Source organism: Trichosurus vulpecula, chromosome 7, assembly GCF_011100635.1.
Source record: "Trichosurus vulpecula isolate mTriVul1 chromosome 7, mTriVul1.pri, whole genome shotgun sequence".
NCBI classification, from domain to species: domain Eukaryota; kingdom Metazoa; phylum Chordata; class Mammalia; order Diprotodontia; family Phalangeridae; genus Trichosurus; species Trichosurus vulpecula.
In genome coordinates, this window is record NC_050579.1 from 157,099,504 (window position 1) to 157,123,433 (window position 23,930).

Here is a 23,930-nt window from a genome sequence, read left to right on the forward strand (position 1 = left end):
CCACTGTTCCCACTTTGATTCATGTTGTCCTTATGTCATCATAATTACTAAAGTAGCCTCCTAAGTGGCCTCTGCCTCCTCTCTCCTCCCTCCACACTGCTGCCAGAGTATCTTCCTAAACCATAGGTCTAGTCACTTCATTTCTTAGCTCAGAAACCTCCAGGGGTCCCCCACTGCTGCCTAAATAAAATATAAACTTCTTATCTTGTCATTCAAAGCCCTCTTTATCCCAACTCTGAACTACTTTTTTCCACTCTCATGCTAATCTCCTTAGTGGACTTTATAGACCATTCAAAATGAATTCATTTGCTTTTCCCTAATTTTATCCTGCCCTTTCATCCATCTTTTCACAGTCCCTGATATCCAGAATGGTTTCCCCTCTATTCCACCTCCAATCTTAACCAGTTGAAATCCTCCCTTTCTTTCAAGACCCTTGATTAAAGGCTTCCTCATCACCCCAGCTGTAAGCGATCTCTCTTTTCTTAAGTCTCTCAGACTTCTCTTTTCAGACTTACCCTAAGCAAGACATTACAATATGTGTCTTAGTTATGTGCATATTTGCTTTATCCTTTCTATTAGATTATAAGCCCTTGCAGAGTAGGGATCACATGGTATTGCACTTTTGTGTTCCCATTGCCTAGGACATTTTACCATATTTTTCTTTTCTTTTTTTAACCAACTATGTTATTTCAGGGTTATCGAGAGAACTCCCACTAAGGAAACTCCTTCTCACAATGCATAACCTCAACTGTTCTGCAACTTGAAGTCTTAGAAGAGAGTTGTCTGGGTGGATAGAGTACCAGCTGTGGAGTCAGAAGGATCTGAGTTCAAATCTGGCCTAAGACACTAGCTGTGTGACCCTGGGCAAGTCACCTAACCCTGAGAGAGAGAGAGAGAGAGAGAGAGAGTGTGAGAGAGAGAGAGAGAGAGAGAGAGAGAGAGAGAGAGAGAGAGAGAGAGAAAGAGAAAGAGAGAGAAGAGAGAGAGAATCTCAGGCACTAAGGTTAATGACTGACTTGGGGTCACTTAGCCAGTATGTATCACAAGTAGGACTTGAATCCAGATCTCTAGCAGCTAATCATATATCTTCTATTCATTACCCCATTTTAACACATAAAAAATTAATGAATACTTGATGAATTAAATTGATTTGAATGTGTCATTTAAAGCCCTGAAGCAGTAACTCATTACTTGGGATTGTACCAAATGAGCAGTATATTATTCCCTTCTTAGCAGAAGGAAGAGGCCTCTTCAGGAACAAAGTTAAAAATAAATTTGAAAAATGAAGACTGTTTCTGTCCTGTGTGAGTCAACATCCAAAGAGTTAGCAAGGAGGAAGTAGTTTTTTAATTTAGGGGAATTATATCAGTGAGAGCCCACACCTGGCAGCATGCTATTGTTCTGGATATCTAATATGCACCAACGCAGAATCCTCCTTTCCTGTCATCCTGTCAAATTCCCTCATCTTGATTTTTATGATGACATCAAATGCAGAAATCATTTCTGTCACTAACAAATTATTGGAGACAACTTTACACTGTGTTGCTATTGTTTCTAACACACCATTTGGTATGGAATGTCCATACCAAGCAAACATAGAAAGAGTCAGCTGTTTGTTGATCATTTTAGATACTAACTCTGTCATCTGGTGTGTAAGAGCACATTAGCATAATGTAATCCTTTATATCATACCACAGTGGGTTTCATTTAACCCCCTTTAAGTGTGGATTCCAGACTTAATTAATGGAACTCTGATCAGAGCATATAAAGAAAAGCACAGATTCAAAATCTCTGTTAGAAGGGTTCTCAGAGGCCAACTGGTCCAACTAATACCTGAACAAGAATCTTCCTTATAACATCTATGACAAGCAGTCATCCAATCTCTGTTGGAAGATTTTCTGTGAGGGCAACTTGCAACTGCTCAAGGTAGACCATTACATTTTGGAATAACTCTAATCATTAGGAATTTTTTTCCTTATGTCACACCTAAATTTGCCTATTTGAAATTTCTACTCCATGATCTGCCCTTTGGGACTGAGGAGAACAAGTTTAATATCATTTATGTTCCACAGAAAAAGCTTCTGAGAAGGCCTTAGATGGACAGATGTCGAGCTCACCTGGTCTCTAAATTCTGAAATTTGTCTTTTTCTCCAGTTAAAATGGGACATAAAATCACAAGATGAATGTAAAAAAATATGACTACAAATGCTTAGCAAGATAATGTTGCATAAGGTGGTGGATTTGGTGGGGTCGGTAGGTATCATGCAGGGGTTGCGATATTAAACATACTTTAATCAAAATGATTTATTTAAAAAAACTCTGAGGTACTAAATTGGCTAATACTACAGAAAAGGGAAATGATAAGTGTTGGGGAGGATGTGGGAAAACTGGGACACTAATGCACTGTTGGTGAAGTTGTGAACTGACCCAATCATTCTGGAGAGCAATTTGGGACTATGCCGAAAAGGCAACCAAACTGTGCATACTCTTTGATCCAGCAATACTACTATTAGGTCTGTATCCCAAAAAGATCACAAAAAGAGAAAAGGATCTACATATGCAAAAAATATTTATAGCAGCTCTTTTTGTGGTGGCAAAAAATTGGAAATTGAGGGCATGCCCATGGTGGGAAATGGGCTGAACAAACTGTGGTATATGAATGTAATGGAATACTACTGTGCTATAAGAAAAGATGAGCAGGCAAATCTCAGAAAAACCTGGAAAGACTTGTTTGAACTGATGCTAAATGAATTGAGCAGAACCAGTAGAGTATTGTACACAGGAACAGCAACATGTGCGATGATCAACTATGACTGAGTCAGCTCTTCTACAATGATCCAAGACAATTCCGAAGGATTCATGATAGAAAATGCTATCCACATCCAGAGAAAGAACTGATGGTATCTCACTTAATGTTTTTTTTTCCTTTTAGTCTGTTTCTTCTTTCACAACTATCACTAATATGAAAATGTTTTACATGATTATACATATATAACCTATATAAAGTGCTTACCACTTTAGGAAAAGGGGAGGAGATAAACATTTGTAACTCAAAATTTTATAAAGACAAAAGTTAAAATTGTCTTGACATATAATTGGAAAAATAAAATACTATTAAAATGATTATTTGGATTCATGAAGAAAATAGAATTATAAGCATGTAACAAAAGCCATTTCCATTATATTAGTATATAAAGTATGGCCACTGAATGCTCAACAAATGAAAGAAGATACTAAGTGTGGTCAGCATAGTATAATGGAAAAATAAATGGATAGGGAGTCAAGAAACTTGGGTTCTAGTTCTGGTTCTGTTCCGTGTCTTGTCTGGACAAGTCACTTCATCTTTCTGTCTCAGTTTCCTCATCTACAAAATGGAGTTGCTTTAGATGATAAAATTATGTTATTCTTCTATTAGTATCTTCTATCTAGTGAGAAGATTATTAAGTTAATGTTGTTAAGGGGTTTTAGGAACACATGCCTTCTTTTGGACTTATTAGTGCTACTCAGGTGACAAGTACAGTTGGGTAACTAAGAGTAAATTGGATCATCTAGAACAATATTCTCATAGTAAATACTGAATAAGCGTTTTTTGAATAAATTATTGAAATGAATGGGATAATAAAGCAGAGCTGTCTCATGCTATGCATCCCAGATAACCCTTGTGGGACCCTTCCTATCCTCTTCCTCACTTCTCAATCATTTGCAACCTGGAATCTGAACTCATTGCTCAAGTAAAACCACTGTCTTCAAAATTACCAATGATCTCTTAATTGCTGAATTTGATGTCCTTTCTTCAATCCTCATTCTTTGTGACTTCTCTGTACCACCTGATACTTCTCCCTCCTGGCTTTTCTCTCTTCTCTGGTTTTGTGACATGCTGTCCTTTGGCCTTTCTACTACCTCTATAGTTATTCTCAGCATCCTTTGCTAGATCACCATTCACACTGTTACTCCCATATTTGAGTATATCCCAAGGATCTAAGATCCTGGACCCTTTTCTCTCTATATGCTCTGTCACTTGCTGACATTATCATCTTCCACAGATTTAATTATAATCTCTCTGCAGATTACTCCCGTATCAATGTATCTAACCATAATCTATCTCACCAGTCATATCACCAACTGCCTATTGGACATTTCAAATTGTATATCCTGTAGGCATCTCAAACTCAGCATTTCCAAAACAGAGCTCATTATCCTTCCTCTCAAAGCCACCCCTCTTCTGAACTTCTTACTTCTGTCAAGAATATCACCATTCTTCTGGTCCACCAGGTATGAAACCTCACATCCACCCTCAGATCCTCACTTGGCTTCATCTTATACATCCAACCACTTGCCAAAGCTCGTCCATTCTACTTCTACAACATCTTGGGTACATGACCCATTCTCCCTTTTCACCACCCAAATTTGGGCCCTCAATTGTATGTTCAAATAATTTCCTAGTTGGTCTCTTTGCCTCAAGTTTCTCCCTTCTCCAAGTTATCCTCCACACAGAGGCCAAGTGCATCTTCCCACAGCACAGACCATGTCACTCCTCTAATTCAATAAACTCCTCTATTACTTCTAGCATCCCATACAATTGCCTCTGTTTGACATTTAAAACATAGCTGACATATGTTAATGGATTTGTTATATATTATTCCCATTAATGCACTCTATACTCCATCCAAAATAGCCTTCTCACACATGACATTTCATAACCCATCTCTATGTTTTGCTTTACCCCAATGCCTGGAATGTACTGCTTCATATTTGTTTTGTATACCTATTTCTTCTATGTGACTAGAAGAGTTTCTGGCACATAGTACTATGCTTAATATTTGTTGTTAATTCAGCACAAGTATGACCTACAACAAGGTCTTTCCTGATCCCCAAATTGTCAGCATAACACTTCCTCTGGGCTCACTCCCCCAACTCACACTTGCATTAGCAGGTTGGATCCCCAGAGGAGAGATCACTACAATTTTCAGCATTCTAGGGATAACTTTTGTGGGTCAATTCACTTCTAGGAAGTGCCTGAGGTAGGATTTTAAATGAGTCAACACAGTGGCATGTTAGAGCTCAAAACTCTAAGGTAATCTTATGTTTCATTAATAGTGCTGACAAGATAATGAAGGAGGTCAAAGTCTTGCTGTATTTCTGTCTTGGTCAGCCACATCTAAAATCTCGAGAGTTGAATTAGACATTCAGACTTGGGTTCAGAAAGCAGAACTAGAAACAAAGGATAGAAGGTGCACAGGGGCCAGACTTTAAATCAACTTGAGGGAAAACTTCCTGACAGAGCTGTGTCCAAAAATAAAAGGGGGAAGAATTAGGAAGTTGTGCATTCTCCATCACTGGAGGTTTTCAAGTGCAGACTGGCTGATTACTTGATCAGCATGTTGAAGGAAGGATTCGTGTTTAGCTATGGGTTGGGTCAAATGATCTCTAGGGTTCCTTCACACCCTGAGGTAGACAGTTCTGTGATAAAGATATAAATGTGGGCCTGTGTCGGTCAGTAAACATTTATTAAGTGTCTACTATGTGCCAGGAACTGTGACAAGTGTTGGTGATACAAAGAAAGGCAAGTTCTCATAGTCTTTTCTATTTCTATAACACCATGGTAGCATCAGTTGAAGAAGTAATCTAGGTGATGCCTAAGAGGACCCCATGCAACTCTAAATCTATGATCCTATGAGGATCCCATATGTCTCTAGTACAGTATTTTTCATGAAATAGGCACTCTTGGGATGGCTATCCAATAGTTAAATATATGTTAGAGAGATATTGCTTTTCGTCAATAATGAGAGAAGTTTGGAAAGCAACTCTCCCACCCACCACCCATGCTCCTGTCTGGGTTGGAGCTAGCTGTACTGGCTCTCTACAACCCGTTGCTAAATTTTCTGGGTGATCAACAAACACTGCAAATCAGGACTTAAGTTGTTATTTTGTAGCTCTTCTACTTAAGAAAGTGATGGAGAAAATGTGAATAATGCAGATTGAACTTAAAAGTGTGTCCAGCAAGTTGTTTTTTTCAGAGAACCATAGTTAAACACGGAGGCAGCCAGGTGGTACAGTGGATATACTATACCTGAAGCCAGGAGGACCTGAGTTCACATCTAGCCTCACTTACTAGCTGTATGACCCTGGGCATAGTAAATCAGTAAAATGAGATGGAGCAATTTTACCAAGAAAATCTCAAATAGGGTCATGAAGAGGCAGATGTGACTAAAAGTGACTGAACAACAACAGCAGTGAAGCATTTACCTCCCACCCCCAAACATACTTTAAGCAGACAAGCTGTCAGTCTAGGTGAATCTAAAACAATTTTTACCTACACCTTTCCATAACACCTTTATCTTTCCTAGCCCAGGAAATTCTTTACAATTCTAGTTCCTACCAGATGAGCAGCGAGGCACTATGATGCTGATACACACACATGCATACACACACATGCATAGATGTATACGTATAGATAGGTATGTGTGTGTGTGTGTGTGTGTGTGTGTGTGTGTGTGTGTGTGTATATATATATATAATGTGCATTTTTGAGTTGTAACAATTCTCATATCTATTCTCTAAGTTTAATTCTAAATGCTTAACTATAATATGCAAAACATTTTTGAAAATTGGTCAACACTTTTATTTCTATGTGAAATGATTTTACTGACTACCCTCCCCTCAAAAAAAAGGAGTACTATAGGAAAACTTCAGGGAACCAATGGAAGTTTCATTCTTTGAAGTATTTCTTTCAAATTTAAAGCAAAAATAAAACTTTCAGAAGTTATATAGCTATTTGGGTATTCAGAAAATTATGCCAAAGTATAATAAATATACAGTTACAATCAAGGAATGTTTGTCTTGGGATAAGATGAGTGTTCTCAGAACGTATTCATATAGAAAGGTTTCTCAGTTAGGAACAAAATATAGCACTGTTGGCTATGATGTACAATGAAAACTGATTTACTTAATTCATGCCACTTGGCAGTTGCTGACTGATGTTAGGTAAAAACAAATGATCTTAACTACAACAAGAGAGACAGATAAACCAGTCCGGGTAAAAGTAAGCAACAAAGCAGGCGTAGCAGTTACCACACAACCAAGCATAGTGACTAAATTTTTATCTGGTACTTGACAGACAAGGCTCGATATGAGATTTACTGCTAAAGTTTTTCTTAGGTTTTTCTTAAGGTTATTAAAATGATTGGAACAATGGGTTTTTTTTAATAGCTGCTATTCTATGGCTGAACCAGTTGTGGTGTATAATTGTAACGGAATATTACTGTGTTACACGAATTGATGAGCAGGTGGATTTCAGAAAAAAAAAACAAAACCTGGACTTATATGAACTGATTGATGCAAAGTGAAGTGAGCAAGACCCAGAGAATATTGTGTGCAGTACGGCAATTCTGCACAGTGATCAACTGGCTATTCTCAGCGATACAACAATCCAAGACAATTCTAAAGAATTATGAAAAATGCTAGCCACCTCCAGGGTTAGAACTGATGGCGTCTGAATGCAGATCGAGGCATACTATTTTTTTACTTTCTGTATTTTTTCATTTTTTTTCCTTTCAGTCTGTGTCTTCTTTCACAACATGACCAATACAGTAATATGTTTTGCATGACTGAATACATATAATCTATATCAAGTTGCTTACTGTGTTAGGGAGGGGGAAGGTGAGGGTAGGAGAGAGAAAATTTGGGAACTCAAAAATTTTTAAAAGAATATTTAAAATTGTCTTTACATGTAACTGGAGAAAAATAAAATGTTATTTTTAAAATAGTTGCTATTCTAGACCATGTTCTAAAACTTAGACAAAACTTCCTTACAATTAGAGCTATCCAAAAGTGAAATGGGCAAATTAGCTACCCCTTCCACCTCTGCAATTCCATAATATAACAAGTCCAATAACTTTTCTAGAAAAAAATAGTATATCCAAAACATGTCAAAAGTAAACTCAAAATTTCAATAAAAATGTACAGCTAAAAAAGAATCCAGCACAGAAGAACTATATTAATGATCTAATAAAGCTCTCATTGGGAATCCTGGAGGACAGACATATAAATGCACTGTTGGTAGAGCTGTGGATTGGTGTAGCTATTCTGAAAAGCAATTTAGAACTATATTTTAAAAGACACCAAACTATGCTTAATGTTTAACCCAGTGATGTAACTTCTAGACCTATACCCTCAAAAAGATCAAGGAAAGAGAGAATGAAAGTACACTTTTTGTTGTAGCAAAGAACCAGAAATTAATGGGGTTCCCATCAACTGGGAATAGGTAAAAAAAATTGATATTTAAATATGGCGGAATATTATTGTGCCATAAGAAATGTCAAAAGGGACAAATTCAGAAAGTCTTGTATGAACTGATGCAGAGTGAAATAAGTAGAACCAGAAGAACAATTTATATAGTGACTATAACATTGTAAAGAAAAATAACTTTAAATGCCTTAAGAGCTCTGGTCAATATAATTACCCACCATGAGACCAGAAGAACAATGATGAACCATGCTTCCCATCTCTTAACCAAGAAGTAATAGACTAGAAGGGCAAAACAAACCATACATTTTCAGACATGGCCAACGTGTGGATTTGTTTTGCTTAACTAGACTTATTTGTTGTTACAAGGGGATTTTTGGAGACATAAGTTAGTGATAGTGATTCTCTCCCTGAAAAAGAAGAAAACAGCCTCAATGAAACATTTTTAAAACATACAGAGCACAGGAGATTCAGAAGGAGACATGGATAAGTAGGACAATGGCTTTAGAACTAACATTGAATTTGTTATACAATTTTTAACAAGAAAAGTTTTATTCATGGTTTCATATACAATCTTTTTTCTGTTTCTTATATGTAAAAATGTTCATGCTGGTTAAGTTCATAACAAAAACAAAGAAAAAACAAATTCAAATGACACCTTAATATTATGTTGAGCTCACCTCTAAACTCACATTCTTGCATAAATCAGAGGAGATAACAGAATATACTTTTAGTTGCTTCTTTATTTTTTCTGCTTGACAACAGATAGCTAAGAAATTTTACCTTTGTGAGAGGAAACAAAACAAGGATCATCAAAGATAGATAATTACTTTTGGAGTCCAGTATGTCATTCTTAGCCTCTTTTTCACATGTATCGATTTCGGATATATTCTCTGTACACAGAGATATCCTCTTTTCCCAGAGCCTGCATGATGCCTCTACCGGCCTGGATGTGTGCCTGAAAGATTTCTGTAGATTTTCGGTCTACTCGTGGAGGCTGAACTTCATAAATGTTGTCTTGAGAGAAAGAGGAGATGTGTGTTCTGTAAAAGTGAAAACACAAATGGTAAGTGCATTCAATAAAATATCTGGATAACACTACACGGACATTTATAAGAGATCATGGCTGTGAAACAGTCTAAGAACCAAAGGTCTTCCCAGGTTTTTCCAAAATCGTCCTGTGCATCATTTCTTGTGCTCATTTCTTGTAGGACAATAGTAATCCATTATGATCACATACCAAAGCTTGTTCATCAGGCCCCAAACTCTACCAACTGGGCCACCCAGCTGCCTCAAGCACAGATTTTAGAGCTGGAAGGGATCCTAGTGATCACCTAGTACAATCCAATCCTTTTATGGTTGAGGAAATGAAAGCTCAGAGAAATCAAGTCATTAATCTAAGGATACACAGATAATATGTAGTAGGGCCAGGATTAAAGCCAGGTCCTCTGATGCCAAATCCCATGCTCTCTCTACCATACCATGTTGTCTCTCTCCCAGGAAATACTGAATCACTGTATTAAAGTACCTGCCCTTTCTCTAGGCAGTACCTTTCTTTCATTGATTATGAGAGCTCTTAGGATTCTAGGACCTCTACATTTAATCTAATTAGGAAAAAAATTCACATCTCTCACCTAAGAATACAAAATTTGGACTGAAATATTCATCACTTAGCAGAAATATGACACAAAGTATGTAGTGACACAATTTTCCAAGCAAAGCATTTCATATAATCTTCACATCATCATTTTCATTTTAAATGAAGAGAAATAAAAACTGTTAGGTATTTCATACAAAGTTAAAGAATGCATGAAATAAAAGAAATGCTAACAAAATCTTAAGGCATCAGATTCCTGTTCCATATCTTAACTCCCTCTTTTAATATATTATAATTATTATTCTAAAGTCTCTTGCTAACACATTAAAATATTTAACATGTATATAATCTAACAAGTGACTTTAAATCTTCTTGTTATGCATTGATCTGCATATGCCTACATTACAGTAATTTTCAAAATTCAAAGTGAAACTTGGTAGGTAGCGTACAGGATCTATTTCAAGCTTTATCCCTAAATTTGGTCCTACTCTGAATATTTTAGAAAGAATCAGTAATCTAAGCACCATCCGCTGCCCACTGATCCGAACTCTCCAGGTCACAGTATATTTTACAAGTTGCATTATCCAATCATTTACAATAATAATATCTTCTATTGGTATAGTACTTTACAGTTTTCAGAAAAAGCACTTCCTTGTACATTATCTTACCTAATCCTCACAACAGCCATGTGAGGGATGCATGGTAGGTATTATTATCCCCATTTCACAAATGAGAAAACTACTTTATTCTACTACAGATGAGGGAGCTCATCTATAAAATGGGAAATCTTTATGGCCCTGGCTGTGTGCTTTCTGCAAAAATAGGCTTATTGGGTACCCCGTGAATTGAGAAATACATTTTCTATGGTCCAAACTTTAACATTCAGTTGTTGAAGGGAATGGAGCAAACCATCAAGTAATCACTTCATTCCCTTCTGGCTCTTTTTCCAGACATTCCGGGTGACTGAGCACCAGGGCAGGCCTGGGAAGCAGCAGGATCTGTGGCCAAGTGACACATCAATAACTTACTCAGGGCTGAGGTGGCTGACCGAGCTTGGCTACAGGACCAGGCTCAGCATCTAAGGGTTTTCAGGACAGCCCTTAACCTACTTTTCAGTAACCTCTTTTAACTGCTGTGAAGAGTAATGGCCAAAAACGAATAGAAATCACTCTGCAAATAAGAAATGCTAGCCAAGTAATTTAAAATGGCATCACTCTGTAGCAGTGACCATGTTCCTTATCTGGACCCTGACCACACCCACGATGGCTACAAAGCCATGCTTGAATGGGTACTAAAAAATAAAAATGTAACTATCCCCCTATTTCTTCCTTCCAGTTTTCTAGAAGTGCTGTTTTTTATAATGAAGATATAATGACACATATTATTTTATATACTAGTAAATAATACAGTATGTATACTAGAATAGGGCATATATGTGTAGTGTATATAACAGTATGCATGTAGTATATATACTGTATATATATAGTATATACCAGTATAAATAGTAGTATTTAATATATACTATACACTAGCCTATATTGTATACATGTATGTATCCTATATATATACACTATACACGTATATATTTATAATACATGTATAGGATGTGTGTAGTATATATGTGGTATATATACATTATACATATATAAGATTGTGTAGTATATGCATAGTGTGTATATAGTACATACTATAGACAGTATAGTTTATGTGCTTTTTATACAAGTATATATAGTAGCATACACTGCTACATACTAGTATATACTATATCTATGTGTGCAGAATATGTGTAGTGTATACATTCTATACTAGCACACATGCTACTACTATACACTACATAGAGTATATGGTACACACTAGTATATGCCATATATGGTATATGTATATACTATATAGCATGTACTCTATAAGGTATATATACTAGTATATAATGTATGTGTGGTATATGTGCAGTGTATATGTACTATATGGAGTATATACTAGTATATACTGTATGCAGTATAAATATATATACTGTGTATATGTGTGTGTATACATGTGTGTATATGTGTGTGTGTGTGTATAGTGTATATATAATGTAGTGCAGGGCTTCTTAAACTTTTTCTATCCATGACCCTTTTTCACATTTTGGCAATGTTCCTTGGCGTTGTGTGGTATTCTGACATGCACGGAGCAAAGTGCACATGCTGTATGTTCAGAACCAAGGCTGCAGTGAAGTTGGATGATGCAACATGGCAAGTGCTGCCAGAAACACTGCAGATTCATTATGCATTTGATTTTTAATTAATTTTTGCTCCTTGTGCATGCAGAGACCTTTTACTGCTGCCAAATTTTTCTGGGGTCGTGACCCACAATTTAAGAAGGGCAGGTATAGTGTATATATACTATAAACTCTATATACTCTATGCTATACACTCCATATATTCTCTATAGTGTATACTCCATATAGTATATACACGCTGAACATATACTACACATATACTATATACCAGTACATAGAGAACATACTATATATACTACGTACATAGTATACATATAATGTATATATGCTAGTATACTGGTATATGCTATATATAGTCCTATATATACTCATATGCTAGTACATATAGTATGCATATATAGTATATAGCATATATATACTACACATATTCTATTATTGATAATCTTACTATCCCTTGTATCGTAATAATAACAATCCCTTTAGGGCTCCTTACAGTATTTTCACAGTGTTACCCACATCTGAACAGAGGTGGCAGACTCAGAGAACAGAAAGAATCACCAATTTTTGGACATGGCCAAGTTGGCAAATTGCTTTGCTTGATTGTGAATGCTTGTTACAATAGTTTTCTTTTTTCATTTTTTTTCGGAAAGGGCTGTGTTTCAACAATTCGGCTAGCAGCTGCGGTGTGGGTGAAAAACCAACACAAGTCCAACAACAGGAATGCTGCAAGCCCTGGTTCTTTGGATCTGCTTTACTAAGGAAAGCAACGTTAAGGGGTTAACAATCTCAATTTAATCCAGCATACAAATATCATTCACTTAGTTCAGGGGAAAAAGGCAGCACCCTGAACTTCAGAGCAAATACAAACAAATTACAAACATCAACAGACAGACCTTGTCTGATTCAAATCTCAATGCATAGTTACTAGGGTTTAACAAAGTCCGAACACCTGGGTTTACAAGCTGGAGGGCTCTTAACTATAGCTGCCCGGAGTCTCCACATCAGGGAACCACCCAGAGTGAGAGCCCTAAGCAAATAGCTCTGTCTTCTCTTTTTTATGCACTCTTTTTAGCCATCATCAAAGTCATCTGAGCAACCAGTTGAAAGTCCATATTTTGCCTTGGAACATGATACTTAGTTTTGCTGGGTAGGTGATTCTAGGTTTTAATCCTAGCTCCATTGACCTCCGGAATATCGCATTCCAAGCCCTTCGATCTCTTAATGTAGAAGCTGCCAGATCTTGGGTTATTCTGATTGGGTTTCCACAATATTCAAATTGTTTCTTTCTGGCTGCTTGCAGTATTTTCTCCTTGATCTGGGAGCTCTGGAATTTGGCAACAATATTCCTAGGAGATTTCTTTTTGGGATCTATTTGCGGAGGCGATCGATGGATTCTTTCAATTTCTATTTTGCCCTGTGGCTCTAGAATATCAGGGCAGTTCTCCTTGATAATTTCCTGAAAGATGGTATCTAGGCTCTTTTTTTGATCATGGCTTTCAGGTAGTCCAATAATTTTTAAATTATCTCTCCTGGATCTATTTTCCAGGTCAGTGGTTTTTCCAAGGAGATATTTCACATTGTCTTCCATTTTTTCATTCCTTTGGTTCTGTTTTAAAATATCCTGATTTCTCATAAAGTCACTAGCTTCCACTTGCTCCAATCTAATTTTTAAAGTAGTATTTTCTTCAGTGGTCTTTTGGACCTCCTTTTCCATTTGGCTAATTCTGCCTTTCAAGGAATTCTTCTCCTCATTGGCTTTTTGGAGCTCTTTTGCCATTTGAGTTAGTCTATTTTGTAAGGTGTTGTTTTCTTCAGTGTATTTTTCAGTATTTTTTTGGGTCTCCTTTAGCAAGTCATTGACTTGTTTTTCATGGTTTTCTCGCATCCTTCTTATTTCTCTTCCCAATTTTTCCTCTACTTCTCTAATTTGCTTTTCCAAATCCTTTTTGAGTTCTTCTATGGTCTGGGGCCAGTTCATGTTTTTCTTGGAGGCTTTGGTTGTAGGCTCTATGACTTTGCTGTCTTCTTTAGGCTGTATGTTTTGGTCTTCTTTGTCACCAAAGAAAGAATCCAAAGTCTGAGACTGAATCTGGGCGCGTTTTCGCGTCCTGGCCATATTCCCAACCAACTAACTGGACCCTTGAGTTTTTCAGTGGGGTATGACTGCTTGTAGATTACAGAGTTCTATGTTCTACGTTTGGGGGGGAGGTGCCAGCTCTGTCAGAGCCGCACTCCTCCTTCCCCAAGGACCCCCAGTCCAGACTGGGCTCAGATCTTCGGCAGGCTGTGCACCCCTGCTGTGATCCGCCACTTAATTCCCCCCACCAGGTGGGCCTGGAGCCGGAAGTAACAACAGCTGTAGCTGCCCCACCTCCGCTGCCCCCGGGGCTGGAAGCCGAACCGCGAACTCCTTCCACTCCCGCAGCTTTTCCCACTAACCTTCTCCGCAGTCTTTGGTGTTTGTGGGTCGAGGGGTCTGGTAACTGCTCACGTATTCAGGGCGCTAGGGCCCCCTCCGCCCGGCTTCTGGACTGGATCGTCCACGCCGCTCAGGCTGGGCTCTGCTCCACTCCGTTCCCAGCTCCCAGCTCCCAGCTCCCAGCTCCGTGTGGAATAGAGCTCACCCAGAGACTATCCGGGCTGTCCTGGGCTGGAGCCCTGCTTCCCTCTGCTGTTCTGTGGGTTCTGCCGTTCTAGAATTGGTTCAGAGCCATTTTTATAGGTTTTTGGAGGGACTCGGGTACGGAGCTCACTCTAGTCCGTGCTTACCAGCCGCCATCTTGGCTCCGCCCCCCCATCTGAGCAACCAGAACTTAAGCTCTTACTATTGGCTCTCGTCTTAGCACCTCCCCCTAGGACCCTGGGGGCTTCATGCCCACATGGCTTTAGCACCTAGAAGCTAGGGGTTTGGGTCTACTTGGGAGGGAAGATACAATCAGACCTCCCTTCATTGGCCCCACCTGGAGCCCCACCTTAGTTACCAACGCAGGGTGGAGGTGATGCTTGGCTCTGAGAGACTGAGGAACTTGTCCAAGATCTCGCAGCTAGTATAACTATCAGAGCCAAATGTTAAGTTCAGGTCTTGTGACTTTTAAGTTCAGTGCTCATTCCCCTATACTCTGGTTACTGGATGCCCAGTACATGAAATGGAGATAATGATACCTGCCCTGCCTCGCTCACATGGTTATCATGGGGATCTGGCAAGATAATATATAGGGGAGTTCTGAAAGCTGTCAAGTGCTCAATCACAAATTGGAAGCATTAGCATTTAAATAACCGGATCATGTCACTTGCACAATACGCTCTCTGGGGAGCTCAGATCAGTGGGCAGCAGCCGGTGCTTAGATTTCTGAGTCTTTGATGACCATTTTCTAAAACCTACAGAGAAAGCTTAATTTGAGGACTAAGCCTAAAATAGTTAGATTTTGTACACTACCTACTAGGTTTCACTTTGAATTTGGAGAGAGAGGGAGAAAAAAAAATAAGTGCTTGTTAATTGAAAAAAAAATTTTAAAGAAAAAGTGACTTCATATCCTTGATTTCACAGGGTACTCGCAACCACATGAGATACCTCACAAGGCAGGAAGATACTGTAATTCCCAATGTGTAAGATAGAAAAACTGAGGCTCACCAAGGCTTCAAGGAACATGATTCAAGTTCAGCGCTCTTTCTACTCCAATCCAGTAGCACACTACATTATCAGACACACGATGCATTACACTGTCAAATGACAAGCTTACAACATGTATATTCCTTGATGTTAGCTAGCATTAAGTATATTATGTTAACAACGATGCCACCATTATCATCCTCTCTGGGATCATCACATCAAGAAAATGATTTTATATAGAAGGAAGCAAGCCTGTATTTCACTTGGCTACTTTTACTACACTAAAGCAGCTAGAGTGAGACAGCTAGATTGTGTAGTAGATAGTGTTGGACTTCAAGTCAAGAAGGACTGAGTGCAAATCCTGCCTCTGATATTTACTTTGGGCAGGTAGTTGGCACAATGTTTCGTACACAGTAGGTACTTAATAAATGTTTGTTGAATGATCTATGTTGTAGTCCCAAATCTTTTGCTAATGAGCTACTTTTGATACTCCCAAGTTGTATAACTACATAGCTAGGGGTAAGAAAGGAGTAGCTGAGAGCACTAAAGGGGGCTATTGATCTTGCCCCGCTGAAAGCTTCAGAATGAAGGCTTAACAAGGCAATGACTTCTGCAACCATGTTCTTCTTTTTACATGCTTAGAAGATAAGAGTCAACAACGTATAGTAGAAAGAGCAGATGCCCATCAGTTAGGGAATGGCTGAACAAGTTATGGTATATGAATGCAATGGAATACTATTGTGCTATAAGAAATGATGAGCAGGCAGATTTCAGAAAAACCTGGAAAGACTTGAATGAACTGATGCTGAGTGAAGTGAGCAGAAGTAGAACATTGAACATAGTAACAGCCACAATGTATGATGACCAAGTTTGACAGATTTATCTCTTCTTAGCAATGCAAGGATCCAAGACAACTCCAAGACTCATGATGGAAAATGTTGTCCACATCCAGAAAAATAACTGTGGAGTCTGAATGCAGATTGCAGCATTATTTGCTCTCTCTTTTTTTCGGTTGTTTCTTCTTTCTTGTGGTTTCTCCCATTGGTTCTAATTCTTCTTTACAACAGGACTAATGCAAAAATAGGCTCAATATGAATGTATATGTAGAGCCTATATCAAATTACACACCATTTTGGAGCGGCGGGAGGGGAGAGATGGGGAGAAAATTTAGAACTCAAAATCTTATGGAAGTGAGTGTTGAAAACTAAAAATAAATTATTTTTTTAAAAAAGAAAGAGCAATGGATTTTGGAGTCAAATCCCACTTTTGCCACTTGTGTGACCTTGGGCAAATTAGTTCACCTCTCTAAGCCTCAGCTCCTCCATCTGTAAAATGAGGGATGTTGAAATAAATGACCTCTAAGGTCGCTATAACCCTATGAACTTCTGGGTTTTTTTATTCCCGCCAACAAAGATACAAAATCTCTAGAACAGCTCCTTCCTTTTACAGATGAGAAGATGGAGGCTGAGTGACTTTCCAAGGATCATGTGCCTAGTAGGTATCAGAGGAAGGATATGAACACAGATCTTCCTGACTTCAAGTCCAGTAATTCTATTCACTAGGCCATACTGCCTCTCTTCGTATCTGGCATGGCAATGCTTTCACTGCAGAGCAAAAAAAGTACTAGATTGTTCTTCTGAAGATAAAGGGAAGGTATATTTTCTCAGCTTCTTTTCACCCATCCATCAAAGGCATGCAATCTAAGAAAACCCACATGAAATCCTAGTAATACTAGCAGACATTTGAAAAAAAATTAGCCATAACATTTTAGGCTCATTTCTTTTTCTTTACATATAAACTCTAGTTCCAATGACAAGGAGATCTCTGTATTTCCTGCATGTCCCTTAATAACATTTTAAATTTTTTTTATTGCACAAGTAACATGCACTGTTCAGAGGAGCACTTATACTGAAAAATGAGTATACTTAGACCCACTTGCAGTTCTAGTTCACAGAAGAGAAACACGTCAAGCAAAACTTATTTAGACATATTTTTTAAAATTTAAAGCAAATCATTGATGATACCTCATTGTATTCTTTCTTAATACAATGTTCCTTGTCTGATTGGCTGATGAATAACAACTTTGTTTTTCACTGAGATATAGTACCATTTGATTTGATTTTCAGAATAAGATTCCTATGAAATCTTTTAAGTTTATTATTTTTGCCTTGCACATAGTAGCTCTAAATAGTTTTGCTTTAAGAAGCTTTTTTAAAAAATCACACAAGATGGATTACTTTGAAGGTTTAATATCACTGTTTCGTTGTTGGTGATAAATGTACAAGAATTTTTTTGCCATACATTTGAATAACTTAATGAGTATATGAAAAACTGAAAAATTTACACTTTTCTTAATATTCTAGTATGCTTCAAATCCAACCCAACAGTTTTCAGAAACAAAAATTATTTTACTCATAGTATCTAAATGAACTCACATATCTTCCTTAAAGAAATTATTAAAGATGCTTTAAAATATACATTTTAAACTCCCTCTACTAAAGTCCTACTTCAACATCTCATCATGATGTGGAGTTCTTAAAAGGATCTGCCTGGAGAATGCAAATTCTGGAAGGATATGACCAAGTTGGAAAGTCTTTGAATTACAGTCCTAGTTAAAGGTTCTATCTGTCATCTGAGGACCAGGGTGACTAAATTCAGAGAGGCTCCTCACTAGAGGGGTGGCCACCATATGAAGAATGTATTGGGTCCCAGAAAATCATATGTCCATTTACTAACATATAGACGGTCGATTGAGTGAGTACCCATACAAATGAAATTGTTAATTCCTGAAATACTGAAGGAAGGCATTTTAAACCAACAATACAATTGGACAGGTAAACAAGCAGGCAAGGGTGTTATGCTTCAGTGGGCAATATGGAGACACCAGGCACCCAGAAAGCAGGGCATGGAGTATATATAATCAGGGAACTGAGGTTATTCTAAAGACAAATTTTACCTACTTCATAATTTTGCCTAGGGCTGGCCTGGCCTTCTGATCTGGTTAAGGTGACAAGACAAATGAGTGTTCAGTCAACATAAACATATTTAGCAGCAGGACATCAAACTGAAAAAAATTCTTGCAGACAAAGAAAGAAATGAGATTGGAAGTGTCTCCACTAAGAAAAGAGGCTAGGTCATCATCTTGTACCAATTCATAAGTGAAAGAAGTTGTAGGCTTACACATTTTTCTTCCACTGAAAGATTAGAATTTATTTGACCCAGTTCTAATAGCTTGATTTATCAAAATGATAAATTACGTGAACCTACAGAGAGATAATATTAAAACTGCGAAGCATCATATGGAATGACACTATGGAAAGCTGAAAAGCACATAATGGCCTCATCAGGCTCTTATCGACAGCATTAATAAAACTGACACAAAATTTGGCTAGATTTGTTAAATTTCAGGCAAGCTTTCTATGGGTTTTTGTTGCTACTGTTCAGTCATTTCATTCTTTTGTACAAAATTCTCCCCTAATGTCAAGATAATGAGAAAAAAAAAGAATGGCTTTTTGAGGCAATGAGAATAAAATAGGGAAACTTGTGATAGCTAACACAAATTTCTAAATGAAGGCAAAATATTTGTCCCATGCCATGCTATTTAAATCACAGAATTACTGAACCATGAAATCTTGGAAGTTGGAAGGGCCTTTATATCTCATCTAGTCCAATCTCCAACCAGTGCAAGAATCCTTTTTACAACATACCTAACAGACCCATTCATCCTGCACCAGAACATTTACAATGACAGGGAGATCACTACTTCACAGGATAACCCATTACATTTTATGGAATAAAGTTCCATGGCAAAATAAACCTTAAAGTGTTATATATAAATGTCAGCTATTATTAGTATAAGAACAAATCTAATTAATATGAATCTAACTCTGTATAACTTCCAACCACACTGGTACAGGTTTTGCCCCCTGTTGACTAAAATTTTCACATTAGCCTCGCTATCTTGCCACTGCTTAGTCTTTCCTTTTCCAGATGAACAGCTCCAACTCATTTAAACATTCTTTACAGAATGTGATTTCCATATTCTCCATCATCCTCATCACTATTCTCTGAGTCCTTCTCATTTAATCAAAATTCCTGTTAAAGAGTGGCACCTAAAAAATGGTTATTATTCCAGATGTGGTCTGACCAGATCATCTATTACTACCCTTGATGAGGAGCCCATATTTCTATTAATAAAGCCCAAGACTAGTGACTTGTAGAAGTCACATCGCATTGATGATTCATATTGAACTTATAATTAACTAACCCCCCGCCCCGGTCTTGTTTTCACAAACAGTTGTCAAGCAAGATCTCCCACATCCTATCCTTACGCAACTGACTGTAAAATGAGGGGGCCGGACAAGGTGATCTCTAAGGTCCCTTCCAGCTCTAAACATATAATCCTATGATCAGTCACAAAGTCTACTCTGACTCCGAATAGAGGTCATAAGGGAACCAACAAGGGTTACAATAGATTCCACAGTAATGGATAGAGTGTCTTAATGCAATATCACTTAATACAACCCTTCTCATAGTACTGCTCACCCGGCCCAGCACTGCCTCCCTGAAATAGTTTTCCACCTCCATCCCTCATGGTACATATGCCTCTATTTCTGAGGCCTCTACCCATTGAGCTCCTCACAGAAGCCTTCACTTATGGAAGTACCCGTGCTAGCCATGCTCACCTCTAACATGACTCAGACCTGAACCCTCTGGATTATTTTTCCACTTTGCTCCTGTGCACAGGTATATTCTCTCCACACATAGCCCTCATGCAGTTCCCTTTCATGAGTTGCCCTCCCCCATTAGAAGGTAAGCTTCTTGAGGGCAAGGGCTGTCTTTCTTTTTGCTTGTACTAGTACTCTTATTACTTGGCACAGTATCCAGATAAATGCTTTATCTGATCTTTATATAATCTACCAAAACTATACATCCAATCTGGCCACCAGTAGTGGGCAGTGGATTAATTCTTTCATCCACTTCTTCCCGAGAAGCCAACCTAAAAGGGCACTGGGATGAACTCTCATGACCTCTTTTCAGCATCATGGAGGTACTTCACTCATCTGGTAAGAGAGGATAGCCTTGGTTTGCCCCAACCTTTTGATATGGTTGTAGATACCCTTAATGCAAAAACCATCTCTTTTCCCCCTTCACAGATTCCTCTAAATCCATAATCCAATACAGTGAATCCTCCAGGGTATTCCCAATTCCTGGAAAAAAATAATTATCCAGAGTAAAAAATGGGAGTGCAGAAATATTTATCATTTGTGACAAAATTGGTGCTTGCCTTAAACAGGCCAAAACTACATGGTCTGTAAGGCCCATCTCTGCATTTCTCAAACTATTTTTAGATAATGTCACCATATCTTGTGGCCCTCTTAAGTGTGAATGACTCTATAAGTTGCAGTATAGTTTCTTCCCATCAGAGTTACTTAGGGCAATTAGTAGGCAAGGAACCATTAGTTGTATGGTTTCTGCTCTTCTTCCTTCACAAGTTTTTGTGTAAGGGCTATTTCAAAGGCTACCTCTGACCCATATTAAGCTCATCTCCATGAAAAATGCTCACTAATTCTGAGATGCCATAATAATGGAGCTACAATAAAAGCCTTTCTCAAGGCCCAAAGGGCCTATTTTTTGTTCCAGTACACAATGTGATTTAGCCCCCTTAAGTGTTAAGTAAAGGGTTCAGTTGATCATAAGTATCATAAATCACTGGTAAAAAAATCATGGTTCTATGAAAGCATTATAAGATTTTTAATTAAAGGATGCCTCCCAGTTCCATGTGCTCTCTATATACTCTAGAACCATCAGGCCCTAAAATGAATCCCAAAAGGTTATTTGAAGCTGATAGAAGGTACATTTTTTCACATGCCATAGCGCCAAAACTATATTTGAAAACAGTGAAATATTCTCAAGGGTATGGCAACGATTGATCCAGAGGGTCAGCAAGGATGTAATTATTGAAACACTGAAACATTTTCAGGGTATCAGTCACCCTAGGCAACGTAGCCCAGTTTCAATAGTGTTCAAATCTATTACAGAAGGCTCTCTGTTATTTTTCTCCAGTCCTAATTCTTAAACGATTATGAATACTCTGTAAATCTAGTTTAGCATAAATGTGAACCCTTTATATTCTTCCCAAGCTGTCAGAAATGAATAGCAGTTATTTCATTAAAAGCCCTCTATAATCAATATATGGCCATGGCTTCCCCCTTTCTCAGGGGAAAAAGGGAGAAATGTCCTTGCTGACAATCAAGGTGACAAAATAAGCTCCTTTTTCACTGTTCTGACTCTAGGTCCACAAGGTTTACTTCTCTTCATCACTCCGTACCAGGCACAGATGGAATCTCTGATACTCATCTTTGAGGGGCAGCCTTAGCATCTCAGATACCTTCTCCCCAACACTGTGCTTGTCAGCCACATTTGTTCTATTCTGTCCAGTGTGAAGATTAGCCTCCTTATTTGAGGAGATGGAAGCAAAGTAGGAGTTGATTAGTTCTACATTTTGTTAAAAGTACACCAACCATCTAATCCAAGAAGAAGATCAATCCTTCACTTGTCCTTTTTGCTCCAAACATAGCTTTAAAAGACTTTTGTTTGGTGTCCTTGGCATGTTCATAAGACACATTTCATTTTGGGTTTTTGACACTATTTTTTGATTCTACATCATTTATTTGTATTCATCCTCACATAAAAAGACTTTTAAAGACTTGGATGGGGGGGCGGAGCCAAGATGGCGGCTGGAAAGCAGGGACCAGCCTGAGCTCCCTGCCGAGCCCCTCCAAAAACCTATAAAAAATGGCTCTGAACCAATTCTAGAACGGCAGAACCCACAGAACAGCAGAGGGAAGCAGGGCTCCAGCCCAGGACAGCCTGAATGGTCTCTGGGTGAGGTCTATCCTGCACGGAGCTGGGAGCTGGGAACGGAGTAGAGCAGAGCCCAACCTGAGCGGCGTGGACCAACAAGACCAGCAACCGGGCAGAGCACGCCCTAGCGCCCTGTTTCAGTGAGCTGTGGCAGTTACGAGACTTCTCAACCCACAAACACCAAAGACTGCGAAGAAGGTTAGTGGGAAAAGCTGCGGGAGTGGAAGGAGTTCGAGGTTCGGCTTCCAGCCCCGGGGGGCAGCGGAGGTGGGGCAGCTACAGTTGCTGCTGTTTCTGGCCCCAGGCCCACCTGGTGGGAGGAATTAAGTGGCGGATCAGAGCAGGAGTGCATAGCCTGCTGAAGATCTAAGCCCAGTTCGGGCTGGGGGTTCTTGGGGAAGGAGGAGTGTTGGGGCGACAGAGCTGGCACCTCCCCCCCAAACGTGGAACATAGAACTCGTTAGTCTACAAGCAGTCATACCCCACTGAAAAACTCAAGGGTCAAATTAGTTGGTTGGGAATATGGCCAGGCAGAGAAAGCACACCCAGATTCAGTCTCAGACTTTGCATTCTTTCTTTGGTGACAAAGAAGACCAAAACATACAGCCTAAAGAAGACAACAAAGTCATAGAGCCTACAACAAAAGCCTCCAAGAAAAACATGAACTGGTCCCAGGCCATGGAAGAGCTAAAAAAGGATTTGGAAAAGCAAGTTAGAGAAGTAGAGGAAAAATTGGGACAAGAAATGAGAATGATGCAAGAAAACCATGAAAAACAAGTCAATGACTTGCTAAAGGAGACCCAAAAAAATACTGAAAAATACACTGAAGAAAACAACACCTTAAAAAATAGATTAACTCAAATGGCAAAAGAGCTCCAAAAAGCCAATGAGGAGAAGAATGCCTTGAAAGGCAGAATTAGCCAAATGGAAAAGGAGGTCCAAAAGACCACTGAAGAAAATACTACTTTAAAAATTAGATTGGAGCAAGTGGAAGCTAGTGACTTTATGAGAAATCAGGACATTATAAAACAGAACCAAAGGAATGAAAAAATGGAAGACAATGTAAAATATCTCATTGGAAAAACCACTGACCTGGAAAATAGATCCAGGAGAGATAATTTTAAAATTATTGGACTACCTGAAAGCCATGATCAAAAAAAGAGCCTAGATATCATCTTTCAAGAAATTATCAAGGAGAACTGCCCTGATATTCTAGAGCCACAGGGCAAAATAGAAATTGAAAGAATCCATCGATCGCCTCCTCAAATAGATCCAAAAAAGAAATCTCCTAGGAATATTGTCGCCAAATTCCAGAGCTCCCAGATCAAGGAGAAAATACTGCAAGCAGCCAGAAAGAAACAATTTGAGTATTGTGGAAACCCAATCAGAATAAC

The 23,930-nt window shown here is 38.5% G+C and overlaps 1 protein-coding gene across 2 annotated transcripts in view; it reads right to left on the reverse strand.

The window, feature by feature from the left end:
• Window positions 1–8,777: 8,777 nt before the first annotated feature.
• FIG4 (FIG4 phosphoinositide 5-phosphatase) overlaps window positions 8,778–23,930 on the reverse strand; it is a 144,281-nt gene continuing 129,128 nt past the window's right edge. For both annotated transcript variants that reach the window (XM_036769036.1, XM_036769037.1), the window contains one exon: window positions 8,778–9,287. In XM_036769036.1, the coding sequence (XP_036624931.1) occupies window positions 9,110–9,287 (178 nt within the window). In that variant the 3' untranslated portion in view covers window positions 8,778–9,109. The remainder of the gene's footprint in view (window positions 9,288–23,930) is intronic.